This window comes from Tachypleus tridentatus, chromosome 9 (assembly GCF_004210375.1).
Source record: "Tachypleus tridentatus isolate NWPU-2018 chromosome 9, ASM421037v1, whole genome shotgun sequence".
In the NCBI taxonomy this organism is placed as follows: Eukaryota; Metazoa; Arthropoda; class Merostomata; order Xiphosura; family Limulidae; genus Tachypleus; species Tachypleus tridentatus.
The window spans coordinates 43,985,005-44,001,036 of NC_134833.1; the positions used below are offsets into that span (position 1 = coordinate 43,985,005).

The window sequence follows — 16,032 nt, forward strand, 5'->3', positions numbered from 1 at the left end:
CAAGGCAGCTTTAAAATCTCCAGTAAAAAATACTTTTACTACAAGTTACTTCAAGGCAACTTTTACTGTTTTTAACCTTAATTCCAATGAAACGTCTGCACTATTCATGTTATGATCTTCCAAAATTAACGTATTGTGTTATGCAACAATAACAAAGTAGTAGCATAAAACTTACTGACCGAGGACTGTATATACCCTGTGGATTTTTATAATATTTACTTTCCTATTACTTTTTCCAAGGCTTAAAAATGTAAGTATCATGTTTTTAGACCTACAGGGTATAGCTGCAGAAATGTTTAAAGTACTCTGCCCTAGATAACTATATGGGTCACTGGCAAATTAACTATCGATTGAACTGTAAGTTACATCATAATAAAAGTTCATGGTACAAAACTGTAAATATTCTCTTCAGAATAGAAGTTTTACAAAGTAAACGAACAAAGATTAAACAAACAATAAACGCTAGAACATGTTTTATATGGAAATGGTAAAAAAAATGGAGATTTTGCCTCATTCCATTACTTTAGGTTTTTACACACAAAGTTTCATCTTATGCAAAAATAAGTGTATTGTGCATTAAACACTACATTATACCGTGTAAACTAATTTAAAACGAAGTTAAGATCTACATTAAGGATCAACAAGTTTCAATACTTTTACGCAACCTTTACAGACGAACTGAGGACTGTTGGACTAAATATGACACATGAAAGTGTTGAAACTTGTTATTCCATGATGATGGTTCTTAACTTCGTTTTAGTATCACTGATTTATCTAATGGGTAATATTAGATCACGCTTTTTGTGTCATAGTTTCTTTTCTACAATTGTTTTAGCCACGGGTCAGTTTTCACAATAGAAGAAACCAAGGTAATTCGAATATTAAAATCAGTTTGAAGCATCAGTAGCGAATGTCTATGTATGAGCTAACATAGCTGTGTTTGAGGATTAGTAACGAATGTTTATGTAGGAATAAACGTATAAACAAATGTTTGAGTAAGAAATAACAAAGCCACATTGAAGTATCAGTAAGAATGTTTATAAAGGAATAAACATGGACGTGTTGGAGCATCGGTAACGTATTCTTAAGCAGGAGCTAACATAGCCAAACTGGAGTATTACAAATGAAGACATCTACTTTCGAACAGATAATTTAAAACAACAAAACTGCTTTACAGAAAATATTATTCTTCCTTGTGCAAATAAAACATTCAACAAAAAATATGAGAGGTAATCTGCATCCATTTCATTAACAAACTTGTGATATGCAGCCCTCATTGAACGTCACTTTCATGTTCGTGTTACATATATGCAAATATTAAATGGGAATAATTTAATATTTAAATTAATAAAGTTTTTTTTTTCCCAAAGCTCTGATAGAACTTTGTTTTGTAAGGTACAACAAACAACTCATCTAAGAAGTTTATTTAGCTTATGTAAATTTGTTATAACACTTTGGAACCAATATATGATATTACATAAGCTGAAAAAACGTCATTCCTTTGATTATGTAATAGAAAACAACGTTTCAAGGTTTTTTACCTAACAGTTAGGCACTACTTGAATCTAATAATATGATCTCCCCTTGTAATGAGCTGATTTTAGCCAATCAACGACTTGCAATGGAAATATAGCACAAACAGTTTCAACCACGTGATTTTAAGCAAGCGGTTTTCCTTCACCTGTTCCTTCTCTCCTGCTCGTTTTTATATATGTATACAAATGACGTCATTAAAAGTTTAGTGACTATATAAAGCGAACATCATTTGATAGATTTCTATGAACCGTATAGTGTATAAGTCTGGACAGATTTACTTTTCACCATGAAAACTTTGTTCTTCCTTTCCCTAGTGCTAACATTTGGTGAGTGCTTGACTTCTCAGTAACTGTACACAAGTCTTCTGAAAATTTAGGCAACAAACTGCTAATTTTGTGTAGAAATTCTTGCAATATATGCTCACTTGTCTATAGGAATTATATATAAGTTCTATATAATTACTGCCACAGGTGAACATAACATTAAAACATTGAAACATTTGTTGCTTCAATGTTGATTATTAACCCACCTATTGTGCTTTCGATGTATTTGGCCCGTTATGATATCATTAAACATATCTTGAGTTTATTATAACAGTAAATTATATTAATTTCTAATATTTAACCAAAAAGTAAAAGCTAAGAAAAGAAAAACATTTTATCTATTCAAGGCTGTCTCATTGTGTTTGAAATTGCACATGGTCCGGAACATAACATAATATGAGGGATAAGAAGTACTGAGTTCATGTTCAACATTCCTTATATTAAGTCTGTTGTTATGGGCACAGGAAGTTATGGCCTAGATCTTGCACTGATTTTAATCATTTATAAGTACTTAATAAAACGAGGTAACAAAGTTATTATGTTACGTAAGAGGAGGGTATAGCTGTATGACAGTTGAATATTGCAGTGCTACTCTGACTTCGAGGTTGTAGGTTTTGCTACATAGATGACATCAACTAGTAAATAAACAGTTCAAATCAAAGTCGTCAATACATGCTTCTGTCCCACTTGTTATAAAAAACTTCAGGCCATACAAGTTTTTCATATGTTTATATGGGTAACTTTATACATTTTCATAATTGTCCTAGTTTGTTTTTTTATGGGTTGCTTTTATGTAAGAACTTGGCAGTTCTTTGTAAGGTTGCTCCAGATACCCAGAATAATGGTATGACTACTGTAAAGCTTTAACCCCACTGTTTTTATTCATATAAGTATTCATTTTGCTCTTTTCGTTTTTATATCCTTAGTCAATTATAATATTTGTAATAAATATATTTCACCTATACTATATGGTTTTGTCATAAGAATTATTCTCATAACGAGACCTATTTATTCTACAATGCAAACTAGAAGTTAACAGTTTGATCTGTATTTTTAACATACCATGGTAAAGTAGGTAGTTTTAATGAAGATAATTCACGTTTGATTAAAGAAGGGAAAACGTGAACAAATATCGTTTGTTTTCTTTCTTCGGATGTTTTAAATTTAACTACCTTTATTATTACAATTCTGTAAAAATAATAATCTACATCTTAAATAAAAGATATTCTGTCACCAGTGAACATTAGAAACCTCACTGCTGTCTTATAAATTCTTAGTGTGTATCGAAAGTTTACTTCTAGTTTAAATTTTGTTCTATTCATCCCTATCTACAACTATTTGATTATGCAGACGAAAAACATGATTTTGGAGAAAAATAAATCAAACTACGTTTTGGCTTTTAAAACGATTACCTATAATTATGTACACTGTCTTTGATATGGCTCAATTTGAAGGGTTTTCCTGGATCAGTATGTAGCTTATTAAATTAAACTATCGTTATTTTCCACAGCCACTTATCAAGTTTATTCTAAGGACTGTCACATGAGGGAGCTGGATTTATGTGCATCCACACTCTTGCTGTTTAATCAAGATGACGGAATTGCCCAAACAGAAGCCGATTTGGACAAACAGTGCACGTGTGTATTATTATTTTGTTTTATCTTATCAGCAACTCAGTTATATATATAAAATTGTGCAAATATGTAGGAATTGAAATAACTGTTTCAAGTTAATATATCATTAAGTATCAATGAGTACTAATTCGTGGACGTATAACATTTATATCTCTGATATGTTAAGATGAAAATATTTAAATCTTCTGGGTAATTGACTTAATGCTATTTTTAATAACCTATAATTCATATCGTTTCACAGTTGTTTTTCTATTTCTTTCCAGTTATATTCGAGAAGTATATCAGTGCCTGAAGAACTATACAATAGATTGCATGACGCCAATTCAACGTGAGCTCGTTGGGTTGTTCAGCGAAGGCTCTGAGAAATTGTTGAAAGAATATTGTACTGTTGGTACCAGTATACGAGACGGTACATTTTTGGTGTTCTTATGTAGAGCTACTGAGACGAAAGTGTTTGATTGAGCAGAAAACAATGTATATTTTACGTTATAAATATAAAACTAACATGGGGAAAGAAGTGAAATTTCAAAGTGCTCTTTTCAAAAAATGCTAATGATAGTTTCATGAAAAATAATGTTAAATTAGAATAATAATTTTCTAGGGATTTTGTGTGTAGAATTATGAACATATAATGCTTGAATTAATTGTAGTTTGCAAGCACTAAATGGCTAATTCCAAACATTTAAGAATGAATAACATCCGTTGTTTTGTTACATTATTTCATTATTAACGTCATTATTAGCCTTTAATGTTTCGTGATTAAAGTATTGTAAATATATATTTTCAGAATACCTTAAAAACGCTCCTTGTTTGAACAGCGCGTCGGGTGAAAATGTAGAATGTCTTCGAGACCTACAAGTCGCTTTAGAGGTCATTGCGACTGCAAAATTTCAAAACCGTATTCCCATCGCTTGCTGGTAAGAATTGCTTATTTGATACAAAAAGTTAATTCCCTTTTTGAAAGTTTGGATTTTTGTTTACGTATTAGAATAAGAAACTAATATAGGTAAGCTTCACGTGCAATGAAGTGTACTGATCGTATTTTGTCCTTATAAACACACACACAAAAAAAACAAAACTGAAAAGGTGATAGAAATAACTAATGAATAACATGAATATACATTTGAAAAGTATAACGTGCTATCACCAAAGACTGTGCAACAGATCGTGTGATATTCTTTGTACCATGTTTACTCTCCAAATATTTTCAAAGCTCTTAAGTTCTAGCACTGTCATTAACAATTGATATGTAATTGTATTTGTCAAAGAGATTACACTTGTAGTACTAATTACAATATTATATTAGACAATATATATCAATCGTAGTTTTTACTTTTGCAATTATTTATTTTTAACTTACTTGATCTTATATGTAACGTATGTAAATTAAATATAACTGGAAAAAGTTGCGTTTTATAACGTAATCTGGCTGAAATTCAACCTGAAATACTCTGTTACGTTTCCATTATAATTAAAGTTAATGTACATATTGAGAGTATTTCATAGTTTTAAGTTCTCTGATATATATTTCACGGTTTCAATTAATACATTTCGTAGCACTAAGGTGTGAAAACTAATGACGCGGTTAACTTCTTGCTTCGAGTACAGCGAAAGTGTCTAGTTTTAAATAATAACGTGTTAAATAATTTTTGTAATTATTCAAAACCACTAGTTCTTTCGTATGAATTTACACTATTTCATTTTATCAGTGCTTACCGCCGATACGAGACCTGCTTCCGAGAGAGACTGGAGAAAAAATGTGGAAAAAGTGCTGTTGAATTCATCCAAGAACTTCTGCGAATGGCAGTTTCCCGTGTACCGGAAATAATCTGCACAGGTTATGGACGAAACAGCACAGAATGCACCACTCTACTCCCTAGGTCTCGCAGTACTCCTAAAGGATCACAGTCTAAATCTGCACTATCTCGTTTATTGTCTACCTACATAGCTACTATTTAAAAAATCGAGGAGGTTTTAGTTTTTTATAATGTTGAAGATTTTATTCACAGAATATATTCAGAAAACATATTTCCTACTAAGTATTTTATTGTGTGTAACTAAATATTTCAACGTTATTGTTATGTTTTTTATATCAACCATCTCAATAAAAGTTATTGTTGTTGAAATGACTCTGGCCTATATTAAACAATGCAGTATGAAATATCGACCCACATCTATTTTATCAATAAAACTGTGGATTTCAAAATAATAGGTAAATTTATATTTTTCGCTTCGGACTAATAAAACCATATTAAAAATGTTGTTTGTGAAAGTTCGTGCAAAAGCTATTCAAAGGTTAACTGCGCTTGCTGTCCCTAATTTTAAACTGATAAACTATATGAAAGATAACTAGTTAACGCTATTCACCATCAATACGTGGACTACCCTGGTGAAATAGTAGGATTTGACCGTCAATTTTATAATGCAACAATGGCCATAAAGTACAGTTTGTTTGCGATTAAGCATAAAGATACACAACCGGCTATCTATGCTCCGGCCACCACGAATATCGAAACCCAGTTTCTAGTATGTTTAGTTCGCAGATATACCGCTGTGTCACTGTGGGGCTAACAAAGAGTGCAATTTTGTTTTTGACTGTAACAGAAGCCGAAACACGGATCCACATTCCGGCACACTAATCATTATGCGACGCTCGATACTCATGTTATTTAACAACGTGTTATGAGTTTGAACTTAAAGTATTATTGTTTCCTTAAACCTAAATTCAAATGACATGCCCATAAAATAATATTTCACATGTCTTTAATTTTCTGTGAATGTGTGTATAAATCAAAACCGAGGTGTCAGTAACGAGATTCTAACTAATAATCAGTTGTTAGTCCTTATCATTATGCATTAAATTATACAGCATAAATATATACTATATAAGAAATTTAATGTAGTGGTATAAAATACTTAAGGTGTTAAAACAATGGGATGTTGAGATAACAAAACTGACTAGAAAAACGTTTTACTGCTATTAGCTAATCATTTACCGAACTTGAAACAATTCTTTCACTACCATAAGTCACACGATGTATATCGTTGACAGAAAAAAAACAAAAAACTGAAATTTTGCTAAGCGGAACCATTCTGTTCACAATCCTTCATTCAGTGCTTGATGGCTATAAACACTATTGTTAAACATCTTAGATTCCTCTGCCACAATCTTCTGTAAACTATTGTGAGGTCACTTTGACATAGCATATCTTGAAACGTTCTATACATCTTTCTCCACTGTATGTTAACTTCTAAGATCACGTTTATAAAGACCCAAAGACACACATGTTCATTGACCTGTATTTAGTGAGTTGAAAAGTACGTGGTCAAATATTCTTTCCATGATTTCAAAACTTTTCTCGTGAAAAGTGCTTTGGTTTTAATTTGTGGCAATTAGCTTGTGACAGTTTAGGCTCGTGAGACTTTGCCAGTTGCAACTCGTTGTTTCTTATCTTGTTAACCATATTTCATACCTAGTTGATCTTATTAGTAATGTAATGAATTACATTCTATGATATAAACATCAATAAAATGACCCATACATTTCTGTCGAGTGCTAGCTATAAATACACGTAAGTAGCAAGTTAACGTAAATAAAACAAGCATTTAATAATGTGACATATTTTTTTTATAAAATCAGGGTTAAACATTTTTTAGTTTCATTGAAAAAAAATCTCGACATAGTAGAGGCTCTTTTATTACTGTAGTGTTTTCAGTCGTGAAATTCAATGGAAAGCAGAATATTGTTTAGCTTTTTTTTGTTAGTGAAATATTACATTACAAAGATGTTGCAGCAAAGTAATTCATAGAAATTGTTCATCAGTACAAGGCAAACTAATAATTTTCCTATAGTATAAGTAAACATAAAGCAATAAAATACACATTCCTTTTTCATCTTGTGGTTTCATAAGGGAAATATGATGCAAGTAGCAGATTTGACTTCACCAAGTAGTGGGATTTTGGAATAAGTATCTGTAAGTCCTGTCAAGACCATATGCAGATCTTCAGAAAACAAGTGTACATTAGCATTATTAACCACGCTTTGTGTATTATACAACATTGTCAACAAGACCCTGAACTACTTTTTTTATTAGCCGTTTTATGAGACATTAACTATGATGGCTATAGCAAGTAAAGTAACCATTCCTTACTGGCGTAATTCAAACAATTTAACCGAAGAAAATATTTATTTGATTAAGCTAACTATTGTTCACAGATTAGGCTAAATAAAGTTCGAGATACATAGGTTTCTCTAGCATCCAATAGGCATGTGCTATTATAGTATCCAAAGCACGGGTATTTTTATATCAAATTGCTGTGAAAGTAAAACGTTTATTATCTTCCGGTTCTCCAGTGGCACAGTAGTATGGCTGCGGACTTATACCTCTAAAAACCGGGTTTCGATATCACTAATGGGCTTTGTGGTTTTAGGGCTTGCAGCAGCTTTGCAGGCTGAGTGGACAGCCATTCCACAGGATGTGATTCGTCATCATATGAATACTTACTTGGTTTTTCTTTGTATGCAGTGATATTAATACCATATAAAATAACGATATTACCTTATAAAATAGCAGAATAAAGTCATTTGTTATGTACCTAGTTCAGAAAAATGTTGGAAATCAAATGTACGAAGCATTGAGTATAGAGTGGAATAATAGGGCGTTTTTCGGAAAATGGCATGAATCACTTTGCACTCATTGTGCACAATTAATATGTTGCTAATATGGCTAGGGTTGAATGAATCATAATTATGGTTCTATTGAATTCCTTATGTGGCAAAACATATGGTTAGACACCAAAATCAACTTTATACGTTAACTGGTTTAAAAGTTATGAGCGATTTTGCGAAAATGCACCAAAATTTGGCCACCATTTTGGATTTCTGCCATGTCACAAAATTTCAAAATTCCATATTTTGGTCCAATTTGTGCTTTATACATAAGTGAATAACAACAATTTAAATATTATAGGCCAAGTGGATGCAAATAATGATCATTTCATATATATCGTGTAATTTTACGATTTTCGGTGGCGGCCATTTTGCAAAGGACCCGAAAACTCCCTTATACCATGAAAGCGCAACCGGAAACATATTTAATCTTCAAAAGTATCCTAAAAACTTTAAAAAAAAGTATTATACATGCCCGACTAAATCGCATAAGATTAGGATTGTGCGGGGAAATAACGATTAAGGAGATGCAGAGATGCGCCTGAGTATTTGTTAATTGTAGGATTGTTTGATTTTATTAATAAAACTTCTATAATTTTTCTTTTGTTACGGTCAGGCACTTGTTTTAGTATTGTGATGTTCTGTTTAGAAAATCTGTGTTTGTTTTCACTGACTTGAAAAGAGGGTTTTGGTATTATTTTAACTTGCTCTTTAAGTTGCAATCTGTTTGATCTGTGTAAGAGCCTGGACAATTGTTACACTTTATAATGTAAATATTTCCTGATTGGGTGGGTTTGTTATATAATTTTCTCAATATATGTTTAGTTTCTCGATCCCACAATTAATAAATACTCAGGAACATCTCTATATGTTATTTCCTCACACATTCTTAACCTTATGTAAATGTTCTTATACTTTCCTTGTTTTCTTTATATTTATCACTTTAAGCTTTTCCTGTTCTGCCACAATTAAGTAATCTGCCATAAACAAGCAATGTGCCAATTCATGCAAACTGATATGTACATGCGTAAGTAATTGCTATCAATACCTGAATTTAAATACATTATTAAATAATTGCATGTTGCTTTTATTAAATAATTAATTTTTGTGTACCTAAGAATGATCGCACACTTCATTGAAACTTTGCACCTGTTCTAATACAAAGCGTACTGTAAAATCTGTAATATAAAACATCACTTATATTGGTACGTACAATTACCAAAGGATCAGATACAACCCATTTCTTTACAATGATCACAAAATATCTATTAAAGGCTCTGCTAATAGCTATTTCACTTGAACATCTAAATGTTTTAATTTATTTCATTATGGGACCCAGCATGGCCAGGTGGTTAAGGCGCTCGACCTGTAATCCCAGATTGCGGGTTTGAATTCCAGCCACACCAAACATGCTCAACCCTTCAGTTGTAGGTGCTTTATAATGTGACAGTCATTCCCACTATTCGTTGGTAAAAGAGAAGTCCAAGGTGGTGTTGGCTGGCTGCTTTCCCTCTAGTCTTACACTGCTAAATTAGGAACAGCTAGTGCGGATAGCCCTCGTATAGCTTTGCGCGAAATTTAAAAAACAAACAAAAATTTCATTATTTGCGACAACTGCGCCCAGATTTACATGGAAGAAATCAGCTATGTCCTCACTGAACATAAGGAGAACACTCACACTTTCTAAGCATTTCAGTGAAAGATAAAATAAACCTATAGTTTGACATTCCAGAAAAGCTGGTTATTTCATGGAGTATATTAAACTAATTGTTAAGTCACAAAATCTGAATAAAGAAGTAGTTAAGTATAATAAGTCATTTTTCAGTTTGAAGTTTCAGCTTTGTTACAAATTAAAAAAAAGAACTTTTCATACATACATTTTTTTTCTGAATTCTTTTAACATATTTTTTAAACTTGTAAGTTGTTTGTTTCACTTTTTAAAATTAATATTGAATGGATTTCTACATATTTTGTGTATTGTTAAGTTATTTTTACATCTTTTGGTTGTCCGGTCCACGAACTTTAGACGATAACATTTGAGGTTTGTGGTGTCTACCACAGATATTCTAATGTGAGTTTGCTATAAACCAAATATTTTCATAGTTTTATTCACCAGCTCGTTATTGTTTCAAAGTCTAAAATTTGTGATAAAAATCACATTAACTGTCCAGATGATTGTTTTTTCATATTCCTCTTAATTTGTCTACTGCGGATTCAAATCAGATAAGGGTAAAAATTGCATTTTAGTTCTATATTTTGTTTTCTACAAGCCACTGTCCAAGATACCTTTTGTTGAATATCAGAACTCGTCAGTTTAATTGTCCGTTGAGAGACAAAAGATTGTCTGAAATGCTTGTTTTGGAATTTCGCACAAAGCTACTCGAGAACTATCTGTGCTAGCCGTCCCTAATTTAGTAGTGTAAGACTAGAGGGAAGGCAGCTAGTCATCACCACCCACCGCCAACTCTTGGGCTACTCTTTTACCAACGAATAGTGGGATTGATGGTCACATTATACGCCCCCACGACTGGGAGGGCGAGCATGTTTAGCGCGACGCGGGCGCGAACCGGATTACGAGTCGCACGCCTTACGCGCTTGGCCATGCCAGGCCCATCTGAAATGCCATTTATATATGCAATATAATACTTCTGGTTACTTTAAACTGAATAACCATTAGAACCAATAGATCTAAAATTTGTGGTGAAAAACAAGTTAATCAAAGATGTGTTTATTTTCCATTTCTTTTAATTTATACATTTTTTATTAGAGGCATGTAGGTCTAGTTTTTGTTATATTGTTATTATTATGCAGTGTTAATTAAATTTCATGTTTCTATGTCGCATTACATTCTGTCATCATGCTTTCTATACTTTTCATAATGTTCAACGGTGGCTGGTCATTAATCGACTAGATTTAATTTGGTTTGAAATAATAAGCTCTTGCTCTATATCAGGGGTGTGCAACAGGCGGCCCGCGGGCCACAACCCGGCCCGCCAAGCCATTTATTGTGGCCCTAGTTGTTGTAATCTAACCATGTGGCCTGATCTGTAATCCAACGCAAATGGAATATTTTTAAAAGCATCGATCCTACGGGATTCCCAGGCTTCGACTCGACAAACTTCTAAAATTATCTTTGCTAGAGAGGAGAGGGCCGAATTCGATTGGTCGGCCTCCTTAGGGCATGAATAGGTGACGTGCACTAGCACTATTGTCTACGACTCAACGTCATGTCCTGAACCTCGCCTTCGCCCGCTGGCGACAATTTTCCCTAACCTCTGCTGTCCGTCATTCATTATTGGTGAAAATTTTATTACCTTTTACAGTTACTACAAGAGATTGAAGGTAAATTGATTATTATTTAGCATATTGTTGTGACTTTACTGAATTTATTAAAATTTTTGCTTTCAGATGCATCTGATTCTATGTACAGTGTGACCTCGTTATTCGCGGGGTTACGTTCTTTACCCTCCGCGAATAGCGAAAACTGCGAATATTGGACGCAGTTTTAAAACGTATATGTATGCGATTATATACTATATGAAATGCTTCCCAAACACTAATGATACTTATACTCATTGATGCAGTAATAATGTAGCAATATTGCATACTGTTATGTATTTCACTAAATTGTACCGTGCGTTACCGGGCTGTGCTTTGCCGTTTGCGTTGTTGGGGAAGCTGAGGCAGTCAGCCAATAGCAGTCAATCTTGTTTGGTGAAGACGACAATTGATAAAACGGCTTGATTGAGTAAATACAACAGAAATCTTCTCGAAAAGCCCTTTCAGTCTCTGTGACCTACAAAACGCAGTTCGCGCATAACCCGCGAATATGCGGGGCCGCGAATGGCGAACCGCGAATAGGCGAGGTCACACTGTATTTTGCTATTCTCAATTAATTTAAGTACCGGAAGGCTATGATCGGGATGCCAATTTAGAAACATGTGTTTCTGTCCATAAGAGGTTCCATGTGTAAATAAATTCTATGTTTTTTCTACTTTGCTATTTTCGTGAGAATAATTTTTGTTTTGATTTCAGGGCTAGTAAAATGTCAGCAGTTAAGAAACGAAAAATTGATGATGAGGAAGGTTATTCAACAGTGAATGGTGCACAAAATATCTTGTTGTCCCACATAATCAAGGTGTTGTCTGCCTCGTCTGTCAAACTACAATTGCAGTCATGAAAGAGTACAATATTAAGCGACATTACGCAACTAAGCACTCCTCCCAGTTTGATGAAATTGTTGGTCAGGCACGAAAGGACAAAATTGAACATTTAAAACATCCATTGAAAAGCAACAAGGTGTTTTACCACTTTCAAGAAAAATTCAGAACTGGTGACAAAACTGAGTTTTAAGCTTTGTGAATGTATGGCAGAAAAGGAAAGCCTTTCAGTGATGGAGAATTTATTAAAATTGTTTAACAATATTCACAGAATATGCATGTCCAGAGAAAAAATATTTGGTGGAGCAAACTAGCCTTTCCCGCTTTACTGTCTCACGCAGGACAAAAGATCTTTCAGAGGACATCAAAGAAACTTTGAAAGAGAGATTGAATTCGTGTGAAGCTTTCAGTCTGGCTTTGGATGAAAGCACTGATATCAATGACACATCCCAACTTGTCATTTTCATCAGAGCTGTTACTGCAGGCTTTGATGTTTTCGAAGAGTTTTAGATATGGCAAGCCTTTCCTCCACAACCACAGGACAGGATATTTGTGAACAAGTGCTTAAAATTGTAGAAAAGTTTGAACTGAATCCTTATAAATTATGTGGTGTTACAACAGATGGTGCTCCTTCCATGACAGGTAGGACAAATGGATTCACCAAGAAATTTCTAACTGCAATTGGAGCACAAGACGTAGTTGTAAGCCATTGCATTATTCACCAAGAGAGCTTGTACACCAAAGTTCTGGATTTTGCAGAAGTCATGAAAAATGTTGTCCAATGCGTAAATTATATTCGAACACGAGGATTAAATCATCGACAATTTAAAACTTTTTAGATGAGCTGGACAGTGAGTATTCAGATGTTTTGTACTTCTCTGCTGTACGTTGGCTTAGTAGAGCTGCTACTTTGAAGAGATTCTGGAATCTGCGAGAGGAGATTAAGTTCTTCATGGAGAGCAAACGTCAGAATGTGGACTTCTTGAGCAATGAGAACTGGCTGAATGACTTAGCATTCCTCACAGACATTACACAGCATCTGTCTCATTTAAACTTAAAACTACAAGGGAAAAGTCAATTTGTGAATAAGTTGTTTGAGCATATTTGTGCTTTTGAGAAGAAATTGGAACTTTTCCAGGTTCAGTTGAGAAGAGCCATATTGACCCATTTTACATGTCTTGCAACCAGGAAACTGGAATTTCCTAATCTGGATTGCACCAAATATGGAACCAGTGTACAAAAGCTGCGTGATGAGTTTGCAAACAGATTTCCAGATTTCAGACAAACTGAAATTAGATTGAAATTGTTCGCTCAACCTTTTGATTTGGCAGTGGAAGACAGTCCTGATGATTGCCAAATGGAACTCATTGAACTGCAGGCTGACATGGACACTAAAAGGAAATTCTCTGAAAACAGTTTGCTAGACTTTTACAAACTCTGTGTACGTGAAAAGTTTCCCAATTTGTCCCGTCATGCACAAAGAATTGCCTCCCTTTTTGGTAGCACCTACTGCTGTGAGCAATTTTTCTCCAAAATGAAGCTCATCAAAACCAAATGTAGAAGTCAGCTGACTGATGAACATTTGACCAGTCAGTTAAGAGTGGCAACCACTTCTGTCAAAGCTGATATTGACAAGCTCTGCAAGGACTCTAAATTTCAAGTGTCGCACTAAAATGATCACTCATGCAAAAATATAAAATATTATTGCTTGCATTTTGAGAATTTTTTTTAATTTATTGTGCATGTACACGAATAAGCTTGTTTTTTAAGTGGCCCCGCTTGATTGATGAAGTTGGTTATATGGCCCACCGACGAAAAATGTTGCACACCCCTGCTCTATATGTTACCAAGTTAAATAAAAGAAAAATAAATCGAAAGGATTTTAAAGGTTACTTATTCCCAACAGTACATATTTTTTTCCTTGATTGTTCTTTCAAATTATGCGGTGAAAGACAAGATTAATTCCAATCCACATAACGATAATATATTCATTTATTTCTTCTATAACGTTTCTACAAATGGCCATCAATTGTACCTTGTTGAAATTTTTAGGCTTACGTTTACAAATGTCGTTCAGACGGAAATACCCCGTTAACTGCATTGCGACTGATGTAAAACTAAACTTACTGGTATAATTAACGGCCAATCGATTGAGTAACTGAATATACGTAATAACTAACACTGATCCAAGTTGAAACTAAATATTTCACTTGCACTCTACCACTGAGAACAAAACTGACTGATTCACTGTATGATTATTAATTCATTGGTTCGCTAATATTTACATATTTTACTTCAGTTCTAGATATTTATCTAAGTTACCAGATTTTCGTGACATCATCTAGAAACACTTATAACTTTTAATCTTTACGTCATGCGCGCTTTAGTTAATACCTAAACTAGAGCAATGAAAATATAACTTATAACACTTATATTTCATTCACAATTTTTCTGTTTTTCACACACACGCGCACATATAAACATTAACTTACGCGAAGAAAATTAAATATATCATTGACACATAGATTTATCAAAATAAGATTTTTTAGTATATTGTATGTTAATAGATAACACGAAATTATACATTTATATCTTTCAAATTCTCACTCATATTATGGTAGTAGCAATACAGCGCCCCGTTGCGCCAAACATGCTCGCCCTTTCAGCCGTGGGGGCGTTATAATGTTACGGTCAATCCCACTATTCGTTGGTAAAAGAGTAGCCCAAGAGTTCTCTCTAGTCTTACACTGCTAAATTAGGGACGGCTAGCACAGATAGCCCTCAAGTAGCTTTGTGCGAAATTCAAAAACAAACAAACAAGCAGTACAGCGTAAATTTTCTATGACAATAATTTTTAATATTAAATTTTTTCCTATCTCATATATATTTTACATTGATTTGTGTTCAATTTTTTGCAAAGCTAGATGAGGGACATCTGCACTTACCATTTCTAAATTAGCAGTAAAAAACTATTGGGAAGACAACTAGTCATCACCACCCATTCCCAACTCTTGGGCTATTCTTTTATCAACGAATATTGGGATTGATCGTAACTTAATAACTCCTCCGCCGCTGAAAGGACGAACTTATTTGGTGAGACGGAGATTCGAGCCTGCAACCTGCATATTGCAAGTCAATCGCCTTAACCACCTGGTTATGAAATCTTACATTATAACAATCAGTTAAAACAGCGTTTTTTAACACTTACAGTTTTCGTTGCAAGTTGTTAATCCAATAATGTTTTTTTATTAATTGTAAAACTGCACTGTATTCACTGCAGAAATCGAACTCAAATTTTAGACTGATTTACCCAAAATTTACTGCTGAACCGCTGTGGGTAATATGAAACTACTGTGTACATTTATTTAACTGTTGGTTTTATACCACAATATTTTCGAACCTTCTTTCTTTTCGTGAATTAATTTATTAATAAAGTTCCGTTTATGGCTTGGTAAACAAATTAAGTACCGAATTATTTCTTGCATGAGTTATTATAAGTTTGAATTATTTATAAGAAAAATGCACGTGAATTTATATTAAAAAAACATAACATTAATTGAATAATGGTTTATTCTATTTCCTGATCTTTTATAACCTTGGTGACAAGAGCATGTTCACGTGATTTCGCACAGTGTCAAGATTGCCATGTTAGAACTTTCTGAAAGTGAACTTTTTAACGCTGAAGGACTAACATCTTATATTCTAAACAT

At 33.5% G+C, this 16,032-nt stretch overlaps 1 protein-coding gene across 1 annotated transcript; it reads left to right on the plus strand.

The window, feature by feature from the left end:
• The first annotated feature begins 1,706 nt into the window (after positions 1-1,706).
• Positions 1,707-5,619, plus strand: LOC143225161 (uncharacterized). Its single transcript, XM_076454105.1, has 5 exons — positions 1,707-1,862; positions 3,370-3,496; positions 3,757-3,902; positions 4,281-4,410; positions 5,203-5,619. Exons 1-5 carry the CDS (start codon positions 1,823-1,825, stop codon positions 5,450-5,452), a joined length of 693 nt encoding a protein of 230 aa, XP_076310220.1. The 5' UTR covers positions 1,707-1,822; the 3' UTR covers positions 5,453-5,619.
• The last annotated feature ends 10,413 nt before the right edge of the window (positions 5,620-16,032 follow it).